Source organism: Onychostoma macrolepis, chromosome 03 (genome assembly GCF_012432095.1).
Source record: "Onychostoma macrolepis isolate SWU-2019 chromosome 03, ASM1243209v1, whole genome shotgun sequence".
Lineage (NCBI taxonomy): Eukaryota > Metazoa > Chordata > Actinopteri > Cypriniformes > Cyprinidae > Onychostoma > Onychostoma macrolepis.
Genome location: NC_081157.1, coordinates 52,694,887 through 52,717,846, shown reverse-complemented (window position 1 = coordinate 52,717,846; position 22,960 = coordinate 52,694,887). Strand labels below are relative to the sequence as shown.

At 41.0% G+C, this 22,960-nt stretch overlaps 1 protein-coding gene across 10 annotated transcripts; it reads right to left on the bottom strand.

The window, feature by feature from the left end:
• On the bottom strand, window positions 1–22,380 carry LOC131536516 (zinc finger protein 235-like). 10 transcript variants are annotated; one of them, XM_058769493.1, is made up of 5 exons: window positions 22,317–22,333; window positions 19,426–19,534; window positions 17,801–17,965; window positions 2,651–2,937; window positions 1–1,946 (listed from the first exon to the last, which is right to left on the bottom strand). In XM_058769493.1, the coding sequence occupies exons 4-5, from the start codon at window positions 2,706–2,708 to the stop codon at window positions 676–678; spliced, it is 1,329 nt and encodes a 442-aa protein (XP_058625476.1). In that variant the 5' UTR covers window positions 2,709–2,937; window positions 17,801–17,965; window positions 19,426–19,534; window positions 22,317–22,333; the 3' UTR covers window positions 1–675. The 10 variants fall into 10 exon arrangements, with proteins under 10 accessions (XP_058625476.1, XP_058625475.1, XP_058625480.1 ...); XM_058769492.1 differs by lacking the exon at window positions 22,317–22,333 and adding an exon at window positions 19,937–22,220; XM_058769497.1 differs by lacking the exon at window positions 22,317–22,333 and adding an exon at window positions 19,937–22,220 and having other exon boundaries at window positions 17,801–17,953.
• Between the last annotated feature and the right edge of the window lie 580 nt (window positions 22,381–22,960).

The window sequence follows — 22,960 nt, the reverse complement described above, 5'->3', positions numbered from 1 at the left end:
TTTTACAATCATTACCATTATTTTTCGTGTCTATTCCCTAATGGTAATGATTGTAAAATAAAACGAAAAAGAAGATTAGCCTTTAGATATTAAAACTCAAATTATAAAATTACTTTTTCCTGATTCAAATACAATCAGCAGACAACAAAAGTTGTTGATAAAATATAAAAAGACTATGTATTAATGAACAAAGGTAACATTTAATCAATAATTACATTTAATCAGCAAATACAAAATCAAGCTAAGTAAAAGTGCAAACTAATGAGCTGGATCTCTCTCCTTCTGACTTACAAGTATGGATGGGTATCTGTACATTTTTAATGACTATTCTTACAATCCTGCTTATTAAACATATTGAACATAATATGAAACCCATAAGAAAGCACAATGATATAATATAAAACATGAAGCAAAATTATATACAGGAATAAAACTTTTTGACATTGTTCTTTGGGGGAGGAACTCCATCTTTGAGTTGATCTGAATCTCAGTTGAATCTGCTGGTTTTGAAGATGATGATCTTTATTCACTGTGAAAACTTCAGATAATGTTTCTTTGTCATGTTGCTTGTAATGACAGATTTATCCAGATGATATTTCACTGCTTGATGCATTATTGTGTCACATTTGATGAGGAAGCAGCATCAGACCTGAAAGTGCTGGATCTGAACTTGATCTACTTACTGTGATATCTTTGTGTATGTGTGTGTAGATTAGATAATTGGTTGAACCGCTTCCCACATACAGTGCAGTGATACGGTTTCTCTCCAGTGTGAATCCTCTCATGTGTTTTCAGACTTGATGAATCACTGAATCTCTTTTCGCAGTGTGAACATTTGTAAGGTTTCTCTCCAGTGTGAATCCTCTCATGTATTTTCACATGTGCTGACAGTCTGAATCTCTTGTCACAGTGTGAACACTTGTACGGTTTCTCTCCAGTGTGAATCCTCTGGTGCTGTTTTAAATGGCTCCCTTTAGTAAAAGTCTTCTCACACTCAAAGCACATGTACTCTCTCACACCTGTATGTATTTTCTGATGCACTTTCAAATGTTGTAGGAGTGAAAAACTATTTCCACACAAATGACATGAATGTGGCTTCTCCTTTGTATGAACTCTCAGGTGTTTCTTCAGGTCTGAAGCCCACAAAAATGTTTTGTCACATTGATCACATGTGTGCAGTTTCTCTCTAGTGTGGATGTTCATGTGATCCTTAAGGTTTGATGATTGTGAGAAACTCTTCCCGCACTGATCACAAGTGAACGGTTTCTCTCCAGTATGAACTCTCATGTGGTGCGTAAGGTATCCTTTTCGTCTGAAACTATTCCCGCATTGATTACATGTGTACAGTTTCTCTCCAGTGTGGATCATCTCATGTGTTTTCAGGTCTCCTGACTGACTGAATCTCTTGTCACAGTGTGAACACTTGTAAGGTTTCTCTCCAGTGTGAATCCTCTGGTGCAGTTTCAAATGTTTACCTGAAGTAAAAGTCTTGTCACACTCAAAGCACATGTACTCTCTCACAGCAGTATGTATTTTCAGATGCACTTTCAAATTTTGTAGATGTGAAAAACTCTTTCCACACAAATGACATGAATGTGGCTTCTCCTTTGTATGAACTCTGAGGTGCTGCTTCAGGACTGAAGCTCTCAAAAATGTTTTGTCACATTGATCACATGTGTGCAGTTTCACTCCAGTGTGGATGTTCATGTGTTTCTTAAGGGTTGATGAGTATGAGAAACTCTTCCCGCACTGATCACATGTGAATGGTTTCTCTCCAGTATGAACACATTTGTTTGTGAAACTCTTTCCACACTGAGTGCAGGTGAAAGATTTCTTGGCTCTTCTTTTCTTTAAATCTTTCTGTTTGGGTTTTTCTCCACTTTTGGCATGATTTATCTCCTCAGATTCACTCAATTCTTCTTTCTCCTCGTTGTCTTCAATCAACTCTGAAATAAAAGTAAAAACAGTAAATTTATCATGTCATTGATTATGTTTTTATTTATTATTTTCTTGCTTATGTATTTTCATTGTTTAATCTGATGATTGTGCGGTTTCATTAACTATTCTGTAAATAAGAGATAAGAGGGAATGTTTATGGAAACTCAAGGTTTATTATGGGATGTTGTTGTGTTTGGTAAAACACTACTTGTTGGATTTGTGCTGGTCAGATGAAGTCTGAGCATTGAAACACACACAACTAAGATTATTCAATAAACTTTGCTCCTTTTTATCATCATCACTTCGTCTCCTGCTTCTGCTCTTCTCTGGCTTTGCTCAGTCAACTTCTTGGTTGATAAAAGACTGTTAATACAGTTTTGGGTAATGGACCAGACTTGATATTAGTGTTATATTGATAATGCAGTGTTACATTGTAGATTATATACATTTAGGGGACAGTGCATAGAAATGGAGACAATGCACCTGGGTGATGACCTTAAAGCATTCAAATGAAGTATTCAGATATAGCAACCTGCCCCATTTCACCAGTCCTAATCCAATCAGCATAACTACTAAAATACTGGGGCAGAGGCACCAAGAGCCATTCAACAGCTCTAGAGATTTTTCCTGTTACAACAAACCAACATATAAAACTGCCTGAAGCTTTATAACCGTCAGCATTATTAATTAAGAATGAAAAATAAACACCAACCTGTTTGTTGTTCAGTATCTTCAGTGTGTTTGATTCTGCAGGGTTCTGGATCTCTCATCTTCTCTCTGTCCTCTTTAATAAACTCAGTCTCTGCAGATTTCAGCTCTTCCTGATGCTCTGATGCTCGTCTTCACTTGTAAACTGATGGGAATATTCCAGCATTTATTGCTGAATTGCTGAATGTATGATTGTTGTGGGAGTAGCTTCACTGATGATGAGATTGTTGTGGGAGGAGCTTCACTGATGATGAGATTGTTGTGGGAGGAGCTTCCACTAAACATGAATGTCTGTATGGAAGAAGCAGATTTGCCAAAATAAACAATAAATCAAAGAGCCATCAAGTGTTGTCTCTTCGTGAATCATTACATTACTATATTATATTACAGTAGTGAACCGTGACTCTTAAACCTTGGACCTCTCCTCTACCCTCGTTGGTGGAAAAAGCAAACTACCATGGCACTCGCATAGTCTTCCATTAAATTACATTGTATTTGTCCCAAATTAATGTTAATGTACAGTTGAGGTCAAAAGTTTACATCCCCCTTTCAGAATCTGCAAAATGTTAATTATTTTAGCAAAATCAGAGGGATCATACAAAATTAATGTTATTTTTTTTTTATTTAGTACTGATCTGAATAAGGTATTTCACATAAAAGATGTTTACATATAGTCCACAAGATAAAATAATAGTTGAATTTATAAAAATGACCCTGTTCAAAAGTTTACATCCCCTTGATTCTTAATGCTGTTTTTTGTTTGTTTAGTGATAGTTTTTCATGAGTCCCTTGTTTGTCCTGAACAGTTAAACTGTCTGCTGTTCTTCAGAAAAATCCTTCAGGTCCAGGGGCGTAGGCAGCGGACGGGCCTGACGGGCACAGGCCCGCCCACTCTGATGAAAGGCCCCCCAGTTTATTATACAAATATAATATTTGTTAAATAATTATCATTTAAACTATCTTAACACAATTAGAGAAGTATTATAACATCTCAAATAAATAAAATAAATAAAATGTGTTTTTGCATAATTCTTGATGAGTTTGATTGACAGGAGTGTTAGCCAATTGTTATCCAGGTTGTTTCAGGCATGTCACGCATGTAAATTTGTGCGTGTTCACCCATTCAGCTGGACTGTAATTTGCAGCTGTGTGTTAGAAAATGCTAGAAAAACAGCAGCAATGCATAATTCTGTAAAAAAAGACTTTTAAAAACCTCGCATTGACGAGGGAGATAGCCCGTCCATCAGTCTGCAAGAAACGTAAGACTTTTCAGTTCCACGCACGAACTGGTTCATTCTGTAAAGCCGGGAACACACTAAGCCTACTGCCAGGCCGATTATGAATGTCATTTGGGCTCAGGCAGTGTGTTCAAAGTCGTTTAGTGTGCAGTGTCTAAAGAATTTAAGACCAGCCGTCACTATTTAGTTACCACTTGTAGGACACTTGAACCATCTTTCATACACTAGAACACTCAAGTGTACTAAAAGTGGTGACTAAATACATTTTTTAAATACAAAGATAGTATGTTAAAAGTGCATTAAGTTCATATTCATGGCGTTCCAAAATAGCACAGTTGAGTACACTTAGATGATCTTAAGTTTACCTTAAGAAGTTAACTGTAATTTAATCACACATTTTTTCTCAGTAACTGTAACTGATTACAGTTACTTTTATTTTGTAATTAAATGACGTGATTCCGTTACATGCAACTAGTTACTCCCCAACACTGCACATTATGACCATGTGTTGTTGTTCTATCTTGTAATGACTTACATAATATAGATTTAGCAAAACTATACTTTTAAATTGCCTAAATGTCAAAATTAGTACAATAATAATTACATCATGAAATATATTTAAAGAAAAATCCTAATACTGTACATGTTATTACATTATCATGAATCATATTTTTCTCTTACCAAAGTTAACCATGGTTCCCATTCAGTCCCATTCAGTACGTTCGACGTACGTCGGACTGACCGACGAATAGGAATCTCGCTAGAGAGGCCAATCTACTTCGAGTGTAACTAAAACGAGCCAATGCATATTGGCATGCAATCATATGCAGCTGCTGCTCACCTCGCAGCGCAGGTATATAATGAGCAGCAGGTGCGTTGCATCTTTAGCTTTTCGCTTCGGAGCCGAACGGTTGTTCTCTGCTGGAAGTATAGAAAGACGAGTCTCTGCAGGACGATCCCTTTGGTTGTGGAAGTGCGGGCGTACAGCACAGCAGCGGGGTCGAATCCTCTCCATTTTTTCCTTTTCTTCTCTTTTTTTTGCCTTTTTTTTCTGAGCAAAGGAGCTGAAAAGGCCGTTCTCACGGCTGGTAAACGGGGCGCTTAAACAGCGCGTAAAAGCCGTGTTTACGGCTGGTAAGGAGAGAGAGAGAGAGAGCACACGACAGGCTGCACAAATCCCTGTCCGTGTTGCCGCGGCCGTTCCCCTGCGTGCTTCAGCACTGATAAAAAGAGTAAAGTCCCTAAAAGAACTTACACAAGTAGAGCTTGCGTCTTTTTAAAGATGACATTCTACTTGTGTGTTTCTGGGTGCGGTCGTTACCTGGCGCCGAGGGATGGTCACGAGCGTTGCATCGTGTGCCTGGGCTTAGCGCACGCTGAGGCAGCGTTTGTGGATGAGTCATGTACTCATTGTGGGAGGATGACCATCTCGGAGTTGCGGTCGAGACTCCAGTTCCTGCAAAGGGGCGGAGTCCCAGTGCCGCTGCCTCGTTCCAATCCTCCTCAGAGGGTTGCTGCGAGCAGTGGCACTGGTGACCTGAGGATTACAGTGAGTGCGCTTCCTCCGGGGAACCAACCTCCTAGGAACCCTCTCTCCTCCTGCACTCCGCAGCCAGTAGAGCTGCCGGGGGAGCACGGTGGGCCATCTCAAAGGTGTGTACCATCCGTTTCCTTCGGCGCTCCTCCCGATGACCAGATGTCGATAGCTGCATCGGGGGGTGAGTCAGACCTTTCTGGAGATGACGCGTCGGCGCAGTTGCCTCCTTCGGGTACGGTAGCTGTGCCCGATACAGATCCGGAAATGATGGCTATGCTTTCCCGGGCCGCCAACAGGGTCGGGCTCGTGTGGAATCCTCCACCGTGTCCCGAGCCCTCAAGGCTGGACGATTGGTTTCTCGGGGTGGCACGAGCTGGTTCTCAGCCACCCACCTCGGTTCCTTTCTTCCCGGAGGTGCATGAAGAGCTCACTGGTACGTGGAAGGCACCTTTTACTGCCCGAAACCGTGCCGGTGGGCCCTCCTCCCTCACCACCCTTGATGGCGGGGTGGCTAAGGGTTACACGTGCATCCCCTCTGTGGAGCGGGCCGTTGCTATGCAACTGTGCCCTAACTCCACCTGGCGGGGGGAGCCGTCTCTCCCTTCCCGGGCCTATAAGCACTCGTCGGACCTTACAGGCAGGGCTTACCAGGCCTGTGGGGAAGCCGCTTCCGCCTTACATGCTATGGCGTTGTTGCAGGTCCATCAGGCCAAGGCACTGAAGGACCTGCACGAGGGTGGTCATGATCCACAAGTTCTTCAGGAACTTCGTGCCGCGACGGACCTCGCACTTCGGGCGACGAAGGTTACGGCGCGGTCAGTGGGTCGTGCGATGTCCACTTTGGTGGTCCAGGAACACCATCTCTGGCTGTGTCTGGCCGACACGAGGGATACCGACAAAGTCAGGTTCCTTAATTCCCCCGTGTCCCAGACCGGCCTCTTCGGCGACGCGGTCGAGAACTTCGCCCAGCAGTTCTCGGCTGTACAGAAGCATGCTCGAATCGTGCCTAGAGTTCGGGCCGGGTGACGACCACGTGGTACTGAGACCCCAGCCTGGCTATGTGCCCAAGGTTCCTACCACTCCCTTCAGGGATCAGGTAGTGAGCCTGCAAGCACTGCCCCCGGAGGAGGCAGACCCAGCCCTGGCTTTGCTCTGTCCAGTTCGTGCCTTGCGACTGTACATAGACAGAACTCGAAGCCTCAGGACCTCAGACCAGCTCTTTGTCTGTTACAGAGGCCAGCAGAAGGGAAAGGCTGTCTCCAAGCCAACGTGATCTCACAGAATTCCGTGTAATGTTCACGGACTTAATTAACCTCCGAATCTGTGGTGGCATCACGGAATCGCCGAAAATTCCGTGATGGGCTCACAGAAAAAAATTCCGTGATGGGCTCACAGAAGTGAAACCAATGTAAGTCAGTGACAGGCATCAGCCGTGCTCCACGCACGGAAACCCTTAGCATCAATATGCCGACGCGATACTGGGACATTTATCATCATTATTGTTCAGAACTGGGTAGGTTTAGGGTAGGGGTGGGGTCAGGTACTCCAGTGAAAGTATAACTGCATCGGAGTCACTCTTTTTATGTTGAACCAGTGAATCCGTGCATGGACCACGGCTGATGCCTTCTGTGAGCCCATCACGGAATTTTCGGCGATTCCGTGATGCCACCACAGATTCGGAGGTTAATTAAGTCCGTGAACATTACACGGAATTCTGTGAGATCAGGTTGTCCAAGCAGAGGATGGCCCACTGGATAGTGGATGCCATCGCCATGGCTTACCAAGCACAAGGCGTGCCCTGCCCGCTCAGGTTGCATGCCCACTCCACGAGAGGCGTGGCATCCTCCTGGGCGCTGGCTCATGGCGCCTCGCTGACAGATATTTGTAGAGCTGCGGGCTGGGCAACACCTAACACGTTCACTAGGTTTTATAGCCTTCGTGTCGAGCCGGTCTCCTCCCGTGTTCTCACCTCAGGTCAGAGGCACGGAGAGGTCCTGGCTTAGTGTCGGCTTGCTGCGTTACATACGCTTATTGCTCCAGAGAGTCCCTACAAGGCAGACCCTGTTGAGTCCTCCGATCACCCTTCGGCAGCCAGACGTGGCGGAGCGTCCGGCGCCAGGCCTTTACTCCGCTGTATCCCTGAGAACCGGATTTAGGCTAGGGTCCATATGTGTGACCCTACGGGGATCCCATATGGGGTTTTCCACGGGTTGCTTCTAAACAAACCCGTGTCTTTCCCTCTGGGAGAACCCACCTCTCGTCAGGTTTGGAGTCACCCCAGTACTTCCATATGTAGTACAGCCCTACGGGGTTAGTCCATATGTACTTCTCCACATAACTCCTTCGGGGAAGGATGTGGCTTCCGCAGCGTTCCTTTCTAGTGAAAGGGTACGCTTTCCCAGTGTTATCCAAAAGTCTCACTGTATGGGTTTTGGGAACAGCAGTGATCGACACTCTCTGTGTTGGCCCTGTCCCACCGTCCTTAGGCAAGGGGGTACAGGAGGCTGGCTACAGAGCGCTGGAAGGGGGCAGCTCCTGTGGCGCTTTGGTAGGGATTCCTATTCGTCGGTCAGTCCGACGTACGTACAGTCCGACGTACTGACATAGGTAACCCTCGTTCCCTGAAGGAGGGAACGGAGACGTACGTCCCATCGCCACAGTCGCTGGACCCCGCTGATGCTGCCGCCTTACCTGTTCGGCTCCTCAGCGAAAACCTAAAGATGCAACGCACCTGCTGCTCATTATATACCCGCGCTGCGAGGTGAGCAGCAGCTGCATATGATTGCATGCCAATATGCATTGGCTCGTTTTAGTTACACTCGAAGTAGATTGGCCTCTCTAGCGAGATTCCTATTCGTCGGTCAGTCCGACGTACGTCTCCGTTCCCTCCTTCAGGGAACGAGGGTTACCTATGTAACCGAGACGTTTATTACAGTAACCCCCGGTTTCACAGACAAGGCTTAAGACTAGTCCTAGACTAAATTGCATGTTTGAGCTGTCGATGAGCTTTGTAAAGCAGTTTGCACAAGCATATTACGAATGAAAATATCGTTATAGCAGCATTCCTGCACAACTCGGAGTTCGTGCCATCAGCTCTAGAAAGAAAAGGGGCTGATTGTGCTTCTCCCCGCCTTATGATCTCGCAGTTCTGGTCCCGCTGCTGCTGAGGCACGGTGGCGACTGAGATTGTGGGGATCGCAAATGGATCTGGCGGACAGGTTCACCCTATCTCCACCTGCTTTCCCCAGATCTAGCGCTCTCACTCGGGGCTGGAAGCCTTTTGAGTGAGAGCTCGCTGTTGCAGCACACGTTGTCTAGGCGACGCGTGCATTACGGTCATTCTTGGTTCATTAGATGAATCTTTTCATATCAGACTGTGTTTACTTGTCTGGTTGTTTGGCTGCATTTAATTTCTGAGGAATTAAATGATGTATTTCATCTAACTGGGAGAAGTTAGAGATATATTTATACACATATGTGTTTATAGGAGCCTCTTGGGAAATTTCTCGAGTGAGAGTACAATATTTTACCTCTCTTCCTCCGAGGATGTTGAGGTGGTCAGCAGGGGTTGTGGGGCGGAGCAGCCCCAACCGTGTTCCAGCTCCTCATTTAGGGAGCGTCATTTCTCGTACCTTCCAATATTGGAGTCAGGGTGGCGCTCTCGGGCCGAAGACTTCTAGCAGAAGGCGGATCTGCGGACTGTCATTCTCGCTGGATAGTCTTCGGCTAAAACATCCTGCTGTCTATGGCCCAGGACTTCTGAGGGCCGGCCCCTCTGGGGAAGAGCAGTGTACATCGCATTATACGCTGCCCGTCTCTCCTCAGTGCCCTCAGGAGATCGGTCTGCCAACCCTGCCAGTGTTCCAGGGTGCAGCAGTCTCCAGCAAGCGCTTCTCTCAGTTTCTTCCATCCGGAAATGTAGCGGAACCTGAGTGGCTCGCCGCCCCTTTAGGTCTTTAGAGCAGCTGGTTCGGCCGTCTCCTACCAGTCTTCTGCTTCAGGGCACCAAGCCTAGCAGCTCTAAGCACACCAGAGGCCAATCTCGAGAGACTGGTTCGCTTAGTAGATTACTTGGCAGCATGGAAACTACTGCCAAATTTGTCTCTATGGGTCCTGCGCACTGTAGAAGCAGTTTGGTGCTTCGTCGCCACTTTCAACGGGGTCTCTCCCACACGGTGGACCCTGAGCAGGCTCTGCTAATCAAACAGGGGAGTTCCTGAGGTTTCCTTTGGGGGCAAAGCATACCAATATCGGGTTCTTCCCTTTGAAACGGTCACGGCAAGCGTCTTAGGCCTCCTCTCGCTGCTAGGAGTTTTTCGAGGACTCTGCTTGCCAGAGCTCCATGTGGAGTGTAGAACGCCTCCTCTCGATCTACAGAGTTGTTATGCTAAGGCCTTCACTCCTATGAACTTCACTCCTAGAGCCCGACCGTTTCGGCGAGCGTCATTAGGTCTCCTCTCGCTGAGAGAGTTTTAGAGACCTCCGCTCGACAGAGCTCTGTTAGTGGTAGGCTCTAGTTGAGTCTCCTTACAGGATGTCCAGCGTGTGGAGCATAGTAGACCTCCTCTCGATTAGAGAGTCGGTATGCAGAGGTCTGCACTCCGAGAGCTCAACTGTTTTGGCGAGCGTTGTCAGGCAGCCAGCCATATCCGCAGCGCTGCTCCCACCTGAGGTTCGCAGAAGTGAGAAAGATCTTTGCACTTTGTCAGAGGTAGGGCTGTCGCGATAACCGCAATATCGCAATACCGCGCTATTGACGAGTATAACCGCAGAGGAATGCAACAACCGCAGCAACCGCGATATTTCAGTGGATTTCAGTGGACTGCTGGTCAGCTGAGCTTTTAAAAGTGGCGCTCAAAGTTAAAATGATTTAAACAGCGTGTTTCATTACAAATCTCTGAATGAATCAGCGCTTTTGAACATGTAGTTGAATGAAGACTCACTCAAAGACAGTTCCTTGACGCCACCTTGTGGCGTAACAATGAAACTGCACTGACTGACAGCCGTCTAGAACACGCAAGTGAAATATCAACAGAAAAAGTATCTTGTCAGTCAGATTCGAGGATCAGAACTTAACTAACTGTATGTGTATAGGCTAACAATATACTAATGGTCTTATTGTCAGGTTTATGTTTTGTTATGTGGACCGTTATGTTGTCATTCTCTTCTGTTTACTTCACTTCCTCGGTTTCAACTTGTAAAATACATTTTAATGTGCATAATTAAGTGTGAAAATAACCGAAGGATATACAGTCAAACCAAAAATTATTCAGAGACCAAATATAATTTTTTATATTTTTTACTAATGGGTGCAGGGCACTATAGTTCATTTATGTAAGTGAGGATAGCAAAATAAAGTAAACTGTGACATATTATATCCAAAAATTCTTCATACAGTGGACTACCAATAAAATTGATACAAATTTGGAACCAAAAAGTCTGGGGAAAAAAACTGAAGTTCAGGTTTGCATGAACCTGGTTGACAGCATGCCCAGGAGACTACAGGCTGTCATTAAAGCTAAGGGTTGCCTGACAAAGTATTGATAGTTGTGTAAATATCGTCATACTAACAGCCGTCTGAATGATTTTGGTTGATTGTAATCCATCACATACCTTTCTATCAAAGTTATCTGATATTATCGAGCTGAATTTGTTCTGACACAGTTTAACTCTGAGTTCTTGTCATATTTTACTACCATAAACTATAGCGAATAAACTGTGATAATGTGAGAAATGTTGAAGGTGTCTGAATAAATTTTGGTTTGACTGTATCTATTTGATAAATCAATTTAACCAACTAACATTATACATACTCTTTTGGTTTCTGTACCCAATATTTAAAAAATTTACAAATGCAACGAAAATATCGGTATCGGTACAAGGTATCGACAAGTACCAAAAATAAAAGTATCGGTATCAGGCGAGTACTGGAAAAAGTGGTATAGGTGCATCCCTACCTTACATCGTAACACATACACTCACAGATAAATATATATATATATATATATATATATATATATATATATATATATATATATATATATACAGTAATGCCGCATACCGCGCTATTGAGCCACTCAAAATTACCGCAAGGGAAATTCCTTAACCGTGACAGCCCTAGTCAGAGGGTGACATAACGGCAGAAGAAGATGTAACGAAGGCTCTGAATTCCATGAAAGCTGCCACACTAGCCATGTCTGAGGAATGCTCACCAACATTATCAGTCATTGGTCCTCTGCATGCACGGCTGTTACAGGAGATGGGTTTCACCCAGCGACTCCACAATCATCAAGGACTTTAAGTCTACTATACATGACAACCTAATGTCAAGGTATGTTTACAGAACTTTTTAAATTCTTTAGCAGTGTTCAGCTATAAACCCTACAGACTAAATATAGATTGCATACATTAAATATTTTTACAACCATACATAGATTAAAATACCAATGAAATCAACAACACTAATAAATACTATGTGACTTGTATATAGCTGTATAGCTGCATATGACAAAAAGTGATTTAAATGTGTGGAATCTCTTTCAGATATGCTGGCCTGAAGGAAACATTGCACACAGCATCAGCACTAGATTCTCCCACATCACCCAAGAAGCCAAAGACATCTGCACTGATGGATCTCCTTGGACCAGTCTACAAAGAAGCAGCATCAGCATCAATGAAAACTGTGACTGAAATGGTAAAAGAGGAAGTGGCAAGGTACAGGGAAGTCAAACCTGTCCTACTCAACGGAAACCCACTAATCTGGTGGGAGATGCATGCAGAAGAGTATCCTCTTTTAGCACAACAAGCGAAGCAGTATCTCTGTGTGCCTGGAACAAGTGTTATGGCTGAGAGAGTTTTCTCAACCGCTGGCGATCTAATCACAGCGCAAAGGAGCTGCCTTAGATCAGACCATGTTGATCAGCTGCTGTTTTTGCAGAAAAATCTGGTGATCAAAAATGATTAGGCTGTAGTAAAGTTTTATGGACACTTAGAATGTTTTTTATATGCAGACAAATGCTTTTATGGGCCTGTTTTGAACGTATTGAATTTTGAAAACTGTTCAATTTCTTAATAGATTTCACTGTTGCACATTTACAGTGTTTTTATATTTTTACAGTAATGTGCATTTTGCAGTTTGTGTTTACATTGTAACAAGAAATCATAAATATGTGCATTCAATGTGCACAGTGTTTGTTATTTAAAATAAAAGTACAAATTATTATTATTATTACTATTACTATTATTAATGTAGGCTAAATGTGTTTTTCAGTAATATAGCTAAGTAGGAGTCTTTCAGTTACCAGCAAAGGGCTGAAGAAGAGAGAAAATTAAAGGAAACACTGACAGATTTCTTTCGTAAACCACCGAAGTTAATCTGAGTTTGGTTAAACACAGAGAGAGCTCCTCTTTGGTGAGGGTTAGGATGGTGTATGCCGTGTTAAATTTTACATTCAGCTCTGCCAATTGCGCAGAACGGCTGGCAGCTAGGGGTGTGCAATATTGACAAAAATACAAAAAAACAAGAATTAGACGATATTTTCCTTGTGTTATTGTGCTGGTAGTCTTAAGGACTACCGTGGACAGCTGATTTTGATATTCTTCATAGTCTGTGTGGTGGTCAGTTCACAGCAGTGATAGAAATTAATATTTTCCAATAAGTTTAAATTGATTTTTACCTTTTATGGTCATTTTCACAATTAAGCCATTTTTTCGAAAAGTGTGCATCATCATTTGAGTCAAATTCTTACATTTAATCAGTAAATTAGAATAAGACATTTGGGCTGTTATCAAGCAAATGAAATCAGTATCAACAAAATTAATCTTTGAATTTGAATTTTTAATTTCTGAAGTGGCATTTAGATGCACTTACACCTGTTTAATGCAGGACATGAATGCATTTAACCTGCAGTTACACATGCATATATAATTTATATTATAATAAGTTTTAATACTGCAAACATAAAACGTTGAATACTGATATTTGAAATTATAATTTTTTTTAAAAAGATACTTTAAATGTGAAATTACAATCACCAGTAGGTGGCATCAAGTCACTGTTAATAAGTGAGTCACTGCGACTGAACCGAATCATTTAAACGGTTGATTCATTCAGGAACGAAACGATACACCGTCATGTTGCTCAGAGACGCAAAACAGTGCTGTGGCTTTGTTTGGAATTATTTTTGTTGGAAATATGGCGTCTAAAGCCCCGTTCAGACTACACGATTTTTTTGTCGGTTACGACAGTCACTGTGTCAGATTATGCGATTTTGACTGGATAGAATCTTGTGGTGTCGTGGGTAACAAACATGCCAGACTACACGTTGCTTCCCGACAAAATCATTGCGTGACGTCTACATGCGTGCGTCATCGAGAAGCAGCGGCTACAGACTCACATCTAACAACAGCGGCGATGGATACCGAAGTTGCGTGTTTTGTACTGGCTGTGTTGTCCTCGGAAAAGCGCAAAAAAAGAAAGAAAACTCGACAGTGGACACGTTCCTGGCTTGCTCGAAGAGGACAATATGGGCTGTCGATCCTCCAAAGAGAACTCGAGGTAAAATAGTTTATAGTTTTATTTTTAGCCAGACAAAAACACTGTTAAAAAATCGAGCTAAAGCTTAAATTAAGCAGTATGCAGCTCCAATGTTTTTCATTGATCACCAATGTAATTTTACACTTCACAAGTACAATTTGTTTTATGTCACATGGGGTAAACACAGAGCCTTTTTTTTCTTCTTTTATCTCCAGTTGACGATACATGGGGCAATGTCAGATCGGTCGTGGGCCCTGTGTCTGACATTGTTGTCCGTTGACAGCAACATTGTTGCCTGGCAACATTGCTCAAAAGTTGCCCGTGTATCAGAATCCTTTGATAGATACATTACTCCACCAAACGATGTCACAGTAATAAGTTAAATGGGCACACAAAAACGGCAGTGCCGTTTCCTTGGTATCATTTTTTTTTTAAAGTTCTGCATTATGTCCATTTTTTGTTTTTAAGTGAACAATAAAACAGTTAACTATTGCTTTGGATTGTAACCAGACTGTTTGACTTTCCAAACTGTTTCTTTCTATTTGCACTGAAGGACAATGACAGGAAGGGTTTCCGTGATCTGCTTAGGATGGATGTGGAGGATTTCAGCTACTTGCTTGAAAAAGTTACACCACTCATCCAAAGAAGGTAAACAAAATTTAGAAGAGCCATCAGTACAAGAATGCCTGTCTCTAACGCTACGATTCCTTGCTACAGGCAAGTCAGTTTAAAAAAAAGTGCCTGTTTGGTTACAAATGTTCTTCAAAATATCTTCCTTTGTTTTCAGCACAACAAATAAATTTATACAGGTTTGACATAACCTGAAGGTGACTAAATAATGACAGAACTTTTAATTTTGGGTGAACTATTTCTCAAATTTTTCTGTAATTTAATTACAGCTACTTCTGATTAAATACTGCATAGACTGTAGAACAGTTCAATATATAATAATAATGGATGTAACAAACAATTTAATGTCTAATGTTAAAATGTATGCTTTCATTGTAACCTCCCTTTAAATACTTTGGTTAGTTCAAGAATATTTTAAAATTAAAAGCACTGTTTTGTGTCTGTCCTTGTATTGTTGAACTCTGAGGTTGATATGGGAATATCAACCTCAAAGTTCAACAATACAAGGATAGACACAAAACAGTGCTTTTAAAGAAAGTAAACAGTAACGAGTAATGTAAATCAGTACAGTTATCTAGTTACACTGAAGATATAAGTTGTATCTAGTAATTACTTTTGTAGAGTAACTAACCCAACACTGGAAATTCACAATAACATGCTCCTCTTCACAGGAGAGACGTTTAGGTCTCTGAGTTTCCAGTACCGGATCGGCCGTAGTACCATCAGTGAAATTGTAATGGAGACTTGTAAAGCCCTGTATGATGTCTTAAAGGATGATCATTTGAAGGTAAGTTATTTGATGTAAACAACAGGAAGACTGACATTTCACAACAAAGGGTGGCCACAGAGACTATGATGAAGACTAAAGAGATATCCGAAACCATGGCTTGGTTTCAGAGACAGGACTAAGCAAGGACTAGGTCTTAATTAAATTAGGGCATTTAAAAAGCTTTTATAAGTGTGCATACATTACTGTTATGCATATTGAGACAAACCAATGACACTGACATATTTTAAGACATGTAAGTGCAAGTTGTTTCCAGTTAAGACAACTTAAACATGCTTTTTAGTCTCGGATTAGGTTTAAGCCTCATCTGTTAAACCGCACAAATGTTTTAAGCACAAAGTCAAAACCAGAGTATGCAATATACATGTTTCTAAATAATGACAGTTGAAGTCTTTAATAGCATTATGAGTGGACTTAAGAGAAAAGTATACATTTTATTAAAAATGTCATGACCTCTGTAAGAATGCAGAGGTCATGTTTTAATTAATTTTATTTTTCCCCAGACACCTACAACGGAGGCAGCATGGAGAGAGGTGGCAGCAGGATTTAAAAACAAGTGGCAGTTTCCTAATTGCTTGGGTGCCATAGATGGCAAGCACATCTACATCCAGCCACCTGCAAACTGTGGAAGCACCTACCATAATTATAAATCAAGATTTTCTGTTGTGCTCATGGCAGTAGCTGACGCCAACTACAAATTCATCTATGCTAATGTTGGCATACAAGGAAGACTGTCAGATGGAGGAATATTTGGCCAGTCAGACCTCCGAGCTGCAATGGACAGAGGTTTGCTGAATGTCCCCCCTCCAGAGCCACTACCAGGCAGTAACATAACTTTGCCTTATGCATTTGTTGGAGATGAGGCATTCCCTCTCAGAAACGACTTGATGAAGCCATTCTCCTTCCGAAATCTGGACCATGAACAGCGGATATTTAACTACAGGCTGTCAAGGGCAAGGCGTACAGTTGAAAATGCGTTTGGAATTTTGGCCAATAGGCTCCGTGTTTTCCTTTCCAACATTGCTCTGGAGCCTGACAAAGTGGCAACACTAACACTAGCTGCACTCTGTGTGCATAACTTCCTCAGAGAGAAGGCATCAGATGTGTACCTGCCTTCAGCCTTTGCAGACGCAGATGATGAGAACCATAATGTAGTACCCGGAGCTTGGAGAAAAGATAGAGAACTCCCCTCTGTGCCAGTCAGCAATGTACAGAATGCCACAACCGCTGCCAAAAAAAATCGAGACAATTTGAAGGCATACTTGCTGTCACCGGCTGGATCAGTTTCCTGGCAGGAAAATATGATTTAAACATGGACATCATCTGATAAATGTGTTAATTTAGAACATTTTGCAATACATATAATAGTACACTCAGGTGGACTTCCTGTTTGTTTCTTTAGCAAATGTCATGTAATTAAAATGTAATTAAATATGTCAAGTATGTGTAATGGTCAAAATTAACATGATTTGTGTTTTTAAAAAAATGCACAAGATTCATTTTCTTAGTAAAAACCTTTATTTAATAAGTTAAATTACACTTTCTTTCCTTGAATCTTTACAGAAGTCTTTGGTAAATTTCATACAAAGGGGAATATAATTCGTAAACATAACTGTTCTTTCAAAATGTGCAAATAATACAAAACAGCATCTTAAACAGCCTGAAAAGTACCAAAAACAAACAGTGTAGCACCATAACATAAAAAAACAAAAAAAAAACATAAAAGCGATAGTTTACCCAAAACTGAAAATTCAGTCAACATTTACTCACCCTGAAGTAGTTCCAAACCTTTATGAGTTTCTCTCTGCTGTTGAGCACACAAGATGATATTTTGAAGAATGCTGGTAACAGAACAGCTGACTGTAACCATTTACTTCCACAGTATTTTTTTTCCTTACCATGGAAGTAAATGGTTTCAGTCAATTGTTAAGTTACCAGCATTCTTCAAAATATCATCTTGCGTGCTCAACAGCAGAGAGAAACTCATACAGGAACTATCCCTTTAAGAATTGAACCTACACCCTCTCTCTTTCATGTTCATATGCCTCTTCTACTGCCCTGAAGTAGCTCACTGGAGGTGTTACAGGAGGGACATGAATTGATGCATTTTGGGTGTGCTGATTATAATTTGTGTGTCCCTGCCAGGGTGTTTGTATTGCTAATCTAGCCTCGTTTTCCTGTGCATCATACAACATCATAAGGATGTTACGACGCAGCCTCATCTTGGTTAGTGGGTCTTTGATTAGCTTAATCTCAGATACTACCTGTTTGCCAAATGTTTGATCAACATCCTTGCTGACATCTACCAGTGTTTCAGACACATTTTTTAGAATGGTCACTTTTTCCAATTCAAGTTCATCTGCTGATTTATCTCTTGACTTTTGTTTGGACCTGTAATGTGCTTTTTCAGTATTATTGCTTGTGACCTGATGACGCTGGTGAGATGATGAGGAATCAAGTGAGGTAAGAGGAGTTGATGAACTGAATGCTTGATAGGAGGTGGATGACTCAGACAATTCCTCCTCTGTTTCCAGGTCTTCTCCTCCCTCATCAGCGATGCTGTTTTCCAAGTCATCCAACTAAGATAAAAACTATAAAAAAAAAAAAAAACTAGTTCGAAGTCGTTTTAAAATTTGAAAGCAGATAGATAAGATAGATAGAAATTGTCAGATAGATAGAAATTGTCAGATAGATAGATAGAATGGGGAGCTCACAAATTTAACAGTTGGGAAGAACTGTAACAACCAACTTGCATTCAGTGTAGACTGAGATACCCGTGGTTAGGGTTGGGTACCGTTCACATTTGAACGGTACGGTACCGGTACCGGTATCTGAAATTCGGTACCGGTACCCAACGGTACCTTTTTGGTACTTTACTCTCTGTGTAATAACAAAACATTTATTTCAGTGAAAAATAAGTCCAAAACTCTCAATTTCAACATTTTGAACAATTGGACCCAACAATTGTTTTTCTTTTTTTTCTTCCAGAAATTCTTGTGTTTTATTTTTTTTCTGATAATCAAATGAAGGCATGAAACATTTATTTATTTCTAATCAAATCAAAATGAAACCCTTTTATTTTTTTGGCAAACAAACAGAGGTTTACTGTTAAAATTAATACATGGTAGAAAAATTATGTGAATATACCTTTAAAAAGTTATAATAATAATTGTATTTTTTCTACAATTAAGTCGTTAATGTGGTTGTAATAATTATTTTATAATTTAATTGTTTTATTTAAATTTGTCAGTAAATGGAATATATAAAGACGTACATTATACTGTACAAAAGTAATACAAGAGTAATATATTTCTGTTACATGTTAAACCGCACTTTTATTTTGACAGGTTGCGTGAAGTTTCTGTGTGTATACAGTATGATATGATGCTAGTTTTCTCAAATGAAACGGTAAAATTCTCATGAAGTGACTCACAGCCTGTAAGTTCATGTGTTCATGTAGTGCAGAGGCCGAAAATCACCGCGAGTTCACGTGTGCTTCAGTATTTGTTTATTAAACAAAACGCGTCTCCGCCATTCATATATACCGAGGCTAACGGAACATGCAGGATTCATATTTAAACCGTCTTTTGCGTTTTAATATTCACATACACTAGTTCATATCGCGATTGAATTAAGTGACAGACATTCTTTTATTCATCCAAAACTTGCGAATTCCGTGGCATTCCGCGTTATAGAGTAAATTCCGTTTATATGAATGGACTCCGCCATCCTGTCCGCGTTTTCGCGGAAACCATATGACCCTAGAAATGTAAGCACACTTCAGAACATTTCGGTTTGCCCTCTGTGTTGTGTTTTAAAGAGTTGCAGGGGTGACAAGTCACAGGGTCTCTCTCTCTCTCTCTGTCTCTCTCGTATGCGCCCAAATGCGTTCTCAGGTACCGAAATTTGGTACCGAATGATTTCATGTGAATCGATACTCGGTAGTACCGACGCAATTCGGTCCGTACCCTTAAAAGTACCGAGTTCGGTACCCAACCCTACCCGTGGTACAACAAAAGGTTGTAGAAATTGGAGGTTTTTTAAAATCCACCTCTGTCTGGGAGTTAAGTCTTTGTCGCTGCTGCTGCCACTTGGTTTTGGACAGAGTAGTTTCCCATATTGTGTTCGGAGGGAAGCAGCTTTTGTTTGGACCTCACCGACTAGGGAAGAGATAAGTAAATTACAAATCTAGCACATCCGAATGTTAAATGTCTCTGTAATTGTAATTGTAATATATATGTGTGTGTGTGTGTGTGTGTGTGAGTGTGCGTTTTTGTGAAAAGTCAGGACATAGATGTGTATAATGACAAAGGTATGACAGGTATTACAAAGCAACTGTTGTTCCCGGCAACAGCTGTAAACAAAGCAGCCCTGAGCTCATAAATGCTACTTAAAATTAAAATGACAACGAAACTTTCTGAAGACAATCGGTTACCTTCAAAGATACATTCATATAAAAACTCCCGCCCCGCCACAAATAAATCAATGAAACACTGTGTCGCTATTGTGAATGAGAACATAATGAGTGATTTGCTAGTTTACATGCCAATTTCAGTACTCACCAGGTTGCTGAAGCGCCTCCGCTATCGATCGCCAGTATTTATCTTTTTTTATTCTGTCGTGGTAGTCCCTCGATGAAACATCATAAAGGCAAGCATATTGTTGCCATAGCTCCACAAAGCTTTCTTCCATTTCATAAGTCCACCTAGCAGCACAGTCATCTCTCTTTCGTTTTGCCATGTTTAAAAGCTGTGTACAGAAGAGATTCTGTGCTCCTATTGGTCAGCGTCACACATGTGGCGGAACCCGTCGTGGACGAAGAAAAAATTAAACATGCTAGACTTTCTGTGTTGACATCGTGAAGCGTCGCAGACATGGCATCGGTTGTCGTGCACTATGACACACTATACGAGATGACACGATTGAATCTTGCGTCCCGACGCCCATTGTCGTTTACGAATTCTCACGACAATCTACGTCAAGCAAATCGTGGCAAAATCGGGCTAAAATCGTGTAGTCTGAACGGGGCTTAAGTCGTAAGTCTCTTAATATTAACTTCTTGTTTATTGAACTGTTAAAATCAATATCACATTTGTAATCATGCTGATTTTTGGAGGTAAAAACGGCACTGTTCATGTGATATTAACTATATGAAATTATATAAAGCCACCATATCTTGAATTTTGTTATGCATTTTAATAGACTGAATCATGCAGTGAAAACGCACTGTAAATGCGCACGCGCACTAGTCTAACCTACTAGACTTCATCACGTCATGCATGCGTGCACTCTCTGTAGGTGTTTGGTTTGGTTTTTGCAATATACTCGATAATGTCAAATCACACATCGTTAAAACAACAATTACGATATTATCGCAGCCCCCTACGTGAGCATCCTGACAATTAAAGGCCTTAACGATTGAACCTGATGATCCTGAACATTTTGCCACACACTTGTCCCTGCATTTCTTGTGTTTGGCTACAGAGATGCCTGTGATTGGCTACAATACTCAATGCTGCAAAAACCCGTCATTTGAAACCAGAAAGTGCATGCAAAAACACACTGGAGCGTTTAAAAGTGGTTGACTACAAGCGGGTACAGATATGAATTGGTACTAATGGTACTGTAAAAAGTCCCCCCACGACCACCACCATCAAAACACTTTCTCATTGGATCTACGCAAATCACGTAGGTGACCTATTTTGATCTCAAACAGACATAGACAGTCATAACTGACACGCTGCGAGGATAATAAAGATTAGGCTAGCTTACTCCTCATTGAAAATGTTTTTAAAAAGGTCTTTCAAAACAGGTTTATTATACAATGAATTATAGGCCTATAATTAAAATTATTAACACTGCAATCATCAATGAAAAAGCTTTATTTCAAGCACCGACTTTTTTAAAAAAAGGACCTGTTTAACACAAAATACGTTTCTTCTCTCTTTATTAAGTTTTATTTATTTATTTATGTATTTATTTTTTCCACTAGCCTATGTTTGAGCCACAAGAGAATTAAGGGAGTTTCAAAGTGGTTTATTGGAACACTTGTGTGCAAACTTTTTTCCTACCACATGACAAGCTAATAACATCGGCAATAAAAGGTATAATTGCTGCTTTTTGCAGTGTCAATTTTGTTTGTGATGAATATAATCATCAGTTATTTTACCTACGGATCGATGCATTTCTTACAGATTTCTGCTCATTCGAAATCGGATACAGATTTAGTAGCATAGTAAGGTTATATTTGTTTGAATGCATTACTGAGAGAGCGATTGCGTGTGAATAATGTTGTAGTACTTGTTTAAATCATGCTTTCAGCTGAAAATATTCAGTGTCTAAGGAACAAACAAATAATATAACTTCCCGCTCAAGTCCATTGCCGTCATCATAACCTTCACATTCTTTCTGATTTGAGTTATCCATCTGTATCAAGCTAGCTAAAGATGATTAACATGTGAATTATTGCTAAATATGCAGTTATATCACGGGCTGTTGGCATGAATTGTTGGCTCCTCGCTCCATTTAAAATCACACCGCTCCGCTCACATACAAATCATTTTAAACACACAGGTTTGTAGTAGGTTCCTAGTGACAATAATGACTTACTACAGGTGTAATTCACCAAAATGTTGTAGTTCACTTCAGTAAGTGTCTAATTTTCTTCATTTGTGAAACTATTTGTCCTGAACAACTCCGTATTCAAGTCATCTTTTATGAACGGAGGAATATTAGACACAATATGATCGTTTTTAACGGTTGAAGAGCATTTCTGGAGTAAAAGTCTCTTTCTGCACTGAACACTGTGTTAAAATCACTCCAGCGCTATTCATACGAGAAGCTGACATTTACCTCACATTCCTGCTGCCCTCAAACTTAATTACGCAAAATAATCCATGCACGACACCAAAAAGCAAATAATAGATAAGAAAGAGGACTCACCGTAAACTCTGTCTCTCGCGCATGCGCACACCGAGTGATCCTCACGAGCGCTGCAGAGTAAAGCAGAGCGTCTCGAGCGCCTCCAGGCGGCTGGACTCAGTATAGTCACAAGCCCCGCCCCCTCCATCTAATCTAATGAGACCAGAGACAAACTAAATAATTACATTACACTCCCAATATTTGTTTCCAAAGATGGTTTTTGACATTATATGTAGTTTTTATCACGCTGCTGTTGTAAGTTCATGTGTTTGTTAGGATGTAGCGGCCAGTAACACACCTATTTGTGAGGTAATGTTATGTGAATAATGGCGGTAAAAAATAACCACAACTCAAATAATACGAATAATGAAAATTGCATGTAAACGGTAGTGAAGAGCTTTGCTCTTGACATGTAAACATTATAATGTGATTAAGTCCTTACTCTGATTATTGGAAATAATCACATTATTTGTGCACATGTAAATGTAGTCTGTGTTGAAAACAGTTGTGCTACTTAATATTTCTGTGTAAATCGTACAGACCAAACAGTTAAACATGCACTACTTCAATGTGTAAAATACAACAACGAGAGATATTGCCTTATTCAGTCAATGAAGAAGGTAAAGCACCATGACTTTTCTTTATCAGGTTTATTGGGGAAATCA

What these genes read in the sequence shown, in the direction of transcription:
- LOC131536516 (XM_058769494.1), bottom strand. Translation starts at nt 2,708, where the DNA reads ATGAGAGATCCAGAACCCTGCAGAATCAAACACACTGAAGATACTGAA. An exon ending in AGATACTGAACAACAAACAG is followed by an intron (nt 1,947 to 2,650) that starts GTTGGTGTTTAT and finishes CTTTTATTTCAG; the next exon opens with AGTTGATTGAAGACAACGAG.